The sequence below is a fragment of the Triticum dicoccoides genome, chromosome 2A (genome assembly GCF_002162155.2).
Source record: "Triticum dicoccoides isolate Atlit2015 ecotype Zavitan chromosome 2A, WEW_v2.0, whole genome shotgun sequence".
Lineage (NCBI taxonomy): Eukaryota > Viridiplantae > Streptophyta > Magnoliopsida > Poales > Poaceae > Triticum > Triticum dicoccoides.
The window spans coordinates 659364527-659373393 of NC_041382.1; the positions used below are offsets into that span (position 1 = coordinate 659364527).

Genomic DNA, 8867 nt, shown 5'->3' on the forward strand with positions numbered 1-8867 from the left:
ACTGGGCGCAAGAAAGAGGCCAAGAAGGACATAGAGAACACCCACCAAATTTCACCAACCGAACCAAGATGCTAGAGGACGATGGGCACGAACGAGAAGGTAAAGGGGATTACAGAGAGAAACCCACGGGCGTGTCGGCTGGTGTGCGTGGCTGCTGCTCTACTCCTCCTGCCGAGTCCGGATCAAGGTCATGCTCCTCGGCTTCGGCTCGAGCTCCTCCTGCTGAGGCCAGGTCAAGGCCGACGGGCGCCTGCAGAGCGCAGGGCGGGGGTGGCTGGCTGCGCCCGTGCCCCCCGGCGTCCTGCCGAGTCACCCCTCGGCTCAAGCTCAAGCTAGGTGGCCACGGTGAAGAGGTGGAGAAGGGGGCTCAGAGGTCGCTGGTGCGGCAGCGGCAAGAGAGAGGAGGCAGATGAGGCCGAGGAGGCGGCGGCAGGAGAGGAGGTGGCTGCGAGGGCGCGGGCGCAGGCGGTGGCAGTGGAGGAGGCAGACGAGGCCGAGGCGGCGGTGACGCCAGGAGAGGAGGCGGCTGCGGGGGCGCGGGCTAGGTCTGGTTATTTTTGCCTCTTCTCACTGCCGCTTCCCCTTTTCTTTGTGCCCCCACGCTGCCAGCTTCTCGTTTCTCTCTACACTATAGCGAATAAAAGGAGACGTGGCCAGTGCCGCTAGTTGGGCACACTGGCTCATCCTTTATATGTTCAACTAGATGACCCGGTTGCGCCAATGACGCAAGAAGCGAATCAGAAAGAATGTTATTAGTGAGTAAGTAGGAGATGTAACTGGAAATATAATGCAATGTGGATTGTATTACGTCATGTATTAACCACAAATCATGAAATCAATACCAGAGAACCAAATAATGTCACCACCTCTGTACTAACAACCAACATTTTAGCATAAGGAGTATCACAGGAGTGTTTACTTGCACATCAGGAGTATCACAATTACAACTAAAGAGGCATAGTCCTCACTGCTGTCCCTGAGCCCTTCACAAGGAGAGTTCCAAGCCTCGCAACTTCTTCCTCCAGCTCTGCACATGACCCTCAGTTACAAATCTCATCCCTCAGCTATGATTATTTTAAGATGAAATCAACATGCTATTTCTCTCACATGGAACATGTTCAAAATTTACTCAGTCTCACTAATCTTTCAGCTACAAAGGCGGAAAGAATAATGGCATGATCAATAACTGAAAAAACTGGAACAATAACGCTTGTAGCATTAAAAAACCGAAAGTGAATTGAGGACAACAGCACAATTATTTACAACAACGGCAAGCTTGGCTGATGCAAAATGATCACTCTAAAACTATATCTTTAGAACCAAATTAAAAAGGAACAAAATAATCTAATATTCCCTCCTTCAAAAATAACTGTCTCAACTTTGTACCAAAACATCATGTATCTTTAGGACCAATTTTTACACCATGGCACCACAAATCAAGAATAGACATATCAGATTGCAATGTATTCATGATCAGTTACCAATGATGCCACACCAAGGATTTGCACATATAACCTGAAATAACTGCAGCTAGCTTGAAGTCTGAAATCTACCGAGTGATAGACAAAAGCAATACCACCAAACCTTATTCTTATTGGACGAGCACAAGATTTATGAGAAGATAACACATAAAAAAAATCCTATTTGGTTTCTGGATGCATGCACTTTCTCGATTGTGCACATCAAAGCATGGAAGAACATTCCTAGGAGAGCCATTGTAGCACAACGAAGTAAACCAAAAATCAAAAAAGAGAAGTGAATTTGTATCATGTAATTTAGCAATGCATCAGCCCATATCACCATTTATTTTTCAGAGACCAAAGAAAATGACAGAAGTTTCCCTATTCTTTCCTGCACCTTTCTACCTACGAGCGCCACATAGACTGTTTCCACTTGGACACAGCAATCCTCGGCGCGAGCTGCAGAAGAACCACACACGCACATACGTCAGGCCAGGAGACACAAACACGGGCGCCGTGAGGGGGGAACGGAACGGACCGGAAGGGGAGAGACAGATCGAAAGAGGGAACGTACGGAGGCATAGTCAGGCTGGGAGACGTGGAGGGCTTTCTCCTTCCTAGTAGTTCTTGAGGGTTTCTCATTCCTAGAGATTTGCATACATGGACAACATACCCATGCCCTTCGTTTGGTGGGCATGTTTTTTTTTTCAAAAATTGTGTTGCTAGTGCTCTCAAATAATTAAATGGATTAGTTTGAAATTCCAAATTAATCTAATGAAACTCCCAAATATATCTCTAAATATTCCAATTTACCGAAGCTTAGCTTTGAGCCATAGGTTTTACATAACATTTTAGTAAATGTTCTTTTACACAACTTCCATAGTATACATGACTTAAAAAATAGCTTGAACCGACAATAAGTTTTCAGCCCAACATAAAGAAACACACAAAAAGTACTATGAGATCAATGGAAACAACATATTGATGTATAGGTTAATAAATAAAGAATCGTCTACTCAATAGGAAAAACATGGCATCATTATATGGATGTGAAAAGCGTAGATAGGATATGTATGTTAGTTAGCGAATCTTGAAGGTGACCTAGTAAATACCAAAAGGCATATGCAGAAACAACTCAAAAAATTTCTTTTAGTAAATTATGTATGGATGCAGATCGACACTTTGGGTGAGCGTGTTCCGGTAATCAACTGCAACACACCAGAGTCAAAAATCATGAACTGAGAAGTAGGTGATCTAAAATGCATTTGTTTAAACTAAGCCAGCAAGAATAACATATTATATTTTAATCTGGATCCTTCATGTAAAGAAATAACATAAAAAGAATCAAGAATTTCTCAATTTATTCAACAAAGAGCAGTGAAAGTGAAACATAGCAGGCACACCAAATAAATCTGGGCACATATAGAAACATTCCTAACATTCTCACACATAAAAAGCAGCTAATCACTCGTTGCGCCGATGGTACAAAGGGCGACAGTAAACCAAGCATTCAAATCATGCACGTAAAATTTGTTTAAGGACTGATAATAAAGTATAAAGAAATAGATACTTAGGTAGCATGTTAATACACAGTGATATATGTTACAGTGCATGCTAGCATGATAGCCCAAAACAAAGTTGTCAGCAGTTCATGATAGGAAAGCAAAGCTATACAGGTATTCTGAACTATGATTGGACTTGGTCCAGTGGGGTTTGTATAAACAGCATGCCCAGCATTTACAAAAGCATTAGCCTACAAAATAAAAAAGCTATCAGAATACTTAAACCTTGTGAATCACTTGTGTGATAGTGACATAGTAGAAAAATGCATACAGGAGATGGCCCCATTCTAAGCGTCATCATTGTCCGTCCAAGCTCAAAAAGCATAGCCCCCAGATGTTGTATCGCTACTCCCAACTCTGTCGACTCATTCTGGATCTGGCTTCACACAGATGTATCACAAGTGGCAGCATCTCTCTGAATACATTGTGCGAGATGGTGAAATAGGAATCAGGTGAATGGAGGTAAGTCTACACAAAAGTACCACTTAGCTCTTCCATTGTCTAATAAATTATTTGAGAGTAAAAAATAATTTAGAAGACACAAAGCTACATCATAGCACTACATAATCAGTTGCCGAAAAACAAAGCATGAAATTCTAACAGTAGAAAAGCATCAACAGTCCTATGAGCATTGTGTTCAGAGAGTAAGATGTGTTACCAGGAAAAAACACATAAAACTGAAAGAGGCATGGTTGTATATAGATAGATCGATACAACCTTGTACAGTCGGTCTTCGGGCAAGCATCGCCTGCAGGTTCACTTCAATTACAGTGCCTCACATGAAACCAACGATGAAAAGTCTACCATCAACTGCTAAGCTATCCAGATTGCCTTGGAGATAAGATATGCCTACGTTGTACAGAATGACAACAAGGTTTGGTAGAGCTATTCCACATATTACAGTTAGAATGTATATGAAATTGACGGGTATAACTTGGTAAAGCGAAATAATTTTATTTTACTTTTGCATCAGGGCATCAAGCGTCACAAGAGGATGGCAGGATAATACCATTTCCATTAGTTTCTTCTTCGATACGTGCTACAAAGGTTTTGTAGTTTCTGCATATGTCCACACCTTAAACGTCGCAAGCAGTTAGTTCCTCTTTGGCTTTCTGGAGCGGCATAACAGAGTTGCTTTCGGAAAACATCTTTGTACCATATATACTGTATCTATCTGAACCAATAAACCTGCAGTGAGAAAAAACCTTGATTCCAAGGCACTTTGCAATCTGTATAGCAAATGTGCTAGTTCCGCTTGATCCACTATGGATCTGCATACGACTGGAGATAGGTCGACATGAAAAAAAAACATAGGCATGAAAATTCCGTTCCAGTTCAATTCTCACAACACCAAATTGTGCACCTCTTTTTGCATACAAGTGATTACTAAATCATTCCATACTCCATTCGAGTAGCACTATTCAATACTTTGTTGTTTATCAGTTAGTCAGAGCATGTCAATTTGGTGATGACTAAGGAAGATTCACGTTCTGCAATCCTAACAAACAAATTAGCCAGAGAGATTTTCTTAAAGGGAAGGGATTCACCTGGGGAGATGGCTGGTCATGAAGACGTGCAGGACACCTTGGGCAAGCCGGCGGCATCGGTCAGCGATACCCTCTCTGACACCGGGAGCAACAGCCTCGCCGGCACCACAACCTTCTCCGTGTACCTGCGTAAGCAACGAGAGCAGCTGCATGACCTCAAGCCAATACAAAATATTCAAGAAATCAATCAATCAGTACACAATATTCTCTTAGTTGTCCCAATCAATCAGGAATTGTGTACCTTTTGAACAGTTGTAGGAAAATCCTCTTCTAGCCACTTTTTATCTTTGATGACTTCTTTTACTGGCCTCCCATTAATTTTGGCATTCAAGAAATTAGGAACCTACTCAAGTGGAAATCATCAAATCAGTACTCCAAAGCACTACCAATAGAGTAGCCATGTTTGTAATCATATCTTCACCTGAGTTGTTGAATGGTTTCCCCAAATAGTCATATTTGTCACTCTGTCATAAAACACACCAGCTTTTAATGCTAGCTGCAAAAACATTGTGAATGACAGATTAGTCTTGTCATTTGTTGAAATAAAATAACTGAAACATATCAGAAATAATTAAGATTCATTGAGAGTATAACACAGCAAGAAAATGGCAGTGCCTGGTCCTTTCAATTGTAAACAGGTCTACTGTTTTTTTACCGATGACACAAGTCATAAGTTTCTTTTGCAGCTAGATGAACATACACAAGTTATCTGATGGCCTACATATGACAACAAATTTAACATATGGCAGAAAAATTAACATTATGACCAAGGCAGAATAAAAGGACTGGAACTTGTAGTTTTGGGAACCTGGCTGGCAAAGACTAATGCAAACTTTATCCATGCCTGCAGGATAAAGTTGGCAGTGGATAAATTCAAGAGATAACAGAGTCTTTGCATGGCAGCTCAGAAGCAGGTATACACCATTAACCTGTCCGTGGAAATTGATAAGCGTATGATTATTTGAAACAAGTGTATGATCATGGGTCATATAGCTGACACAAATTTGATTTTGCAAAAATGGAGGGATATTAGGAGATAAGTTTCAGTTTTTTTGTCACACCTAACCTTCTAATTCAGCCTGAGCAAGAGCAGAGCATGAGAGGCCTTGAAGAGTCGGAGAGGAGCAGCACTCTTGTCCTGTAGGTGGTGCTGACCTCCATTTCCAGATCCAGCAATCTCCTCTCTCGTCTCCTCACTGAAGAAACCAACATGGCCATGTAAATGCTTCAGTTTTTGAGAATCAGTGCACATGAACTGCACATGTTCGCTTGCATACTGAAACTGAACAAAAGGGAGGGTGCTACCTGCAGCAAGGAAGGGAGCAAGGACCTTGTGCGGTGCATTGTGCGGGACATAAGGGTATTGAATATTGTGCTGAAATATGGAACATTGGATAATCTGATGTTAACATTGCACAGCAAAGAGGAACCAGCACAGTTTTAGTGGTACAACACTGAATTTCTACTTCTGAATATTGACAGTACAATATACTCAGAAGTATAATTTCTTCTACTGAATATTGACAGTACACCAGTATTCAGTTTATATAAACAACAATATATTCTCTGAAGTTTTAGTTGCTTTCTTCAGACAATCTTACCCGATGCAGTCAAAATTTTCAGTTTTGACAAGTCTTGCGATAATTCTAGCAAATTAATTGTCAAGATTGATGGCACTGCTTACCATCTCTCTCAGGAGCACATTGTCTTCTGCTTCCTTTGCAATTTTTTCAAATATACCCACCGGCATTGACGAACAGGACACATTCATCTTCATGAGAGCAGGCACTGAAAGGGTAATAAGAAAATGTTCAAACAGAGCTAACAAAAGCATTATAAGATGAAGGTTTCTTAGCAGGGAGCAGTACACAAAAATGAACCTGGATCGGAGGGAACAAAAATGAAGGCTTTTTAGCAGGGAACAAAAACTTCAGTCATAGCGTGTGAAATAACCTAAGAAAGGTTAGCTCTAAACCTAAATCAGGGCCATTTTCAAGCAGGGGAGCAGCCAAGGCTAACTCTGAACCAACTCAAGGATTTGGGGGCTGCACGATTCCTAGTGCTTATGAATCCGAGCCAACTCAAGGATTCCTATCCAGATTCTTATCAATCCGACCTTATGAATCCACTTGTCAACTTACGGACCGCAACAGACTAATCCATGGCAAGACCAGCGAAGGACGGTAACTTGACACGGCGGAGAGCACGACCTGCGCAGCAGTCGGCTCGCCTCAGCCCGGAGACGGCGACGCGCGGCCCGGAGACCAGCATCATGGACTCCGCCTCCACCCCCTGCGGCGCCGGGTTGGTCGGGATCGGGGTTGGCGTTGCAGGCTGGCAGCGCCGCCTCCCAGCCCGCGTTCCAGGCGAAGTCCATGGGTGGCCGACGGATCCGGCGACCCATCGGCTCCTTGGACCGAAAGCACAGCCTTTTCGGTGGCAAGCCGGAGCAGAGTGCGGCAGAGGCGAGAGGAGCATAGCGTGGCGTCGGCGAGAGCCATCCTCCTGCGTCTTGTGACAAGAACTCTCCGCGCCGTCCACCTACTAGCCTGGGGCGCGGCGGACGAGAAAGGCAGAGGTACGGCCGCACAAGAGCAGGATGGAGCCGGCCGCCTCTGCGTCCCGCGGTCCTCCTGCTGAGGACGACAGTGATAGCGCCATGGACCACCGTGAGGAGAAGACTGGAGCTGCGGCGTCATCCTGCAGGACGTACCCGCGAGCGCCGGCCGGCGTCACGTATCCCGCTTCACCGCGCACCACGGATCTGCTTCTCCGGTGCCGATGCCTCACCACCGCGCACCCCCTTCTCCCATCTCCTCTGCAACGGCTCGCTCCCTCCTCGATCTCACATCCTCTTCTTTGCTGCACCATCATCGATCCACACCTCCCCTGCCTCTGAACTCCGACGCAGGGCTGGGAAGGGGGCTCCTCCGTCGGCTGGGAAGGGCTCTAGATGAGGAGGGCAGGGGAGAGGCGGCGGCTGCGCGGGGGAGGGTGGGGAGTGGAGAGCGAGGGAGGAGGATGGACGCGGGGCTCGAGGAGCACGAGGGATTGGCTGATAGGGTTTCACCCCACGTTCTCGTCGTCCCCACTGCAGTAAAATTCGCTCACGTACGCAAAATTAAAGCAAAACCACCTAATTCTCTCGACCCACAGCCAACGAGCCCCACCCGTCACTGACCTATGAAGTTGCTGCTGATGTACAGAAGGACCAACGGTTGACCAAACGCCAGCAGACAAAATCGATCAACAGTAAAAGATCAAACAGACGACGAAGCTCAGCGCGCGCAAGGCCTCCAGAATGGCGGGTTGCGTAGAAGGGTTTATATGTTCAATTAGGAGGATTGTGTTGTGCAACCACTACCATATCTAAACAGCGAAAAAATCACTGAAACAAATCCACCAATGCGAGGGATCGAACACTGCACCACCCACTTGTCCGGCTCATCATTCACCGCACGAGGTGATGAGCTTCAATATTTAATTATCGAAGGCGGATTATAAGAACTGGAGCAACCACCAAACCTAAAATATTGTTTTCAATTTTGAAATGCCTTTTCTTTTGTTTGTTTCTTTATTGGTTTTTCTTTCCTTTTTCACTTTTTGTACCACTTTTTCTAAAATGAAAATTTTGAAAACTATTAGCATTCTGAAAAGAATTCAAAAAATATTCGCTTTTTCTCAACAGACTGTTTGCAATGACATAAACTGTTCGCTTTTCAACATGTTCGGAAATTTAAAAATTATTTGGATTTTCATCAAATGTTCCAATTTTCAAAAAGTGTTTGGAATATCAAAAATTGTTTGCATTTGTTTCCATTTTTTTGAAAAATTGTAAAAAATGTGCATATTTGCAAAACATAGTTCCCAGGTGCCAAAATTGTCCGGTCTTGAGTTTGCGGGAAAGTTCCACGTGGGAACATTTTTTGTCATTCTGAACAATGTTTCTAAAACATGATTTTTTTCGAAAAAAAAGGGCCAAACAATTTTTGAAAAAGCGAGCTTTTTTTAGTTTATGAACAAAAATTAGAAAACCTGCAAAATTCTTGAGAAACACAAACATCTTTTGAAAAACTAGAGCATTTTTTAGTTTACGAACAGAATTTTAAGAAAACTAAACAGTTAAAAACACAAACATTCACTTCTGCGAGAGGCACAACCTCTCGGAAAGAGAGAGAAAAACGTGTTTTTTCTTCTTTTGTGAGAGGCATTGATTTACTTCACATGGAGGGGCACAGTTGTGCCTCTCAGAAATAGAAAAATAGTGGGAAAAAGTCGTGCTTCCGGCTTTGTTTTTT

At 43.6% G+C, this 8867-nt stretch overlaps 1 protein-coding gene across 17 annotated transcripts; it reads right to left on the reverse strand.

Moving 5' to 3' along the window:
- Window positions 1-869: 869 nt before the first annotated feature.
- LOC119356042 (malate dehydrogenase [NADP] 1, chloroplastic-like) lies at window positions 870-7626 on the reverse strand. Of its 17 annotated transcripts, none has more exons than XR_005171794.1 (10): window positions 6780-7623; window positions 6254-6357; window positions 5875-5944; window positions 5636-5765; window positions 5378-5498; window positions 4991-5065; window positions 4811-4912; window positions 4570-4694; window positions 3294-4210; window positions 2976-3213 (listed from the first exon to the last, which is right to left on the reverse strand). XR_005171794.1 is itself a non-coding variant. In XM_037622937.1 (8 exons), exons 3-7 carry the CDS (start codon window positions 5465-5467, stop codon window positions 4099-4101), a joined length of 504 nt encoding a protein of 167 aa, XP_037478834.1. In that variant the 5' UTR covers window positions 5468-5765; window positions 5875-5944; window positions 6254-6772; the 3' UTR covers window positions 2976-3213; window positions 3294-4098. The 17 variants fall into 17 exon arrangements, 2 of the variants coding, with proteins under 2 accessions (XP_037478834.1, XP_037478835.1); XR_005171795.1 differs by having other exon boundaries at window positions 5631-5765; XR_005171805.1 differs by having other exon boundaries at window positions 870-3213; window positions 3294-3871; window positions 4098-4210; window positions 4991-5765; window positions 6780-7626.
- Between the last annotated feature and the right edge of the window lie 1241 nt (window positions 7627-8867).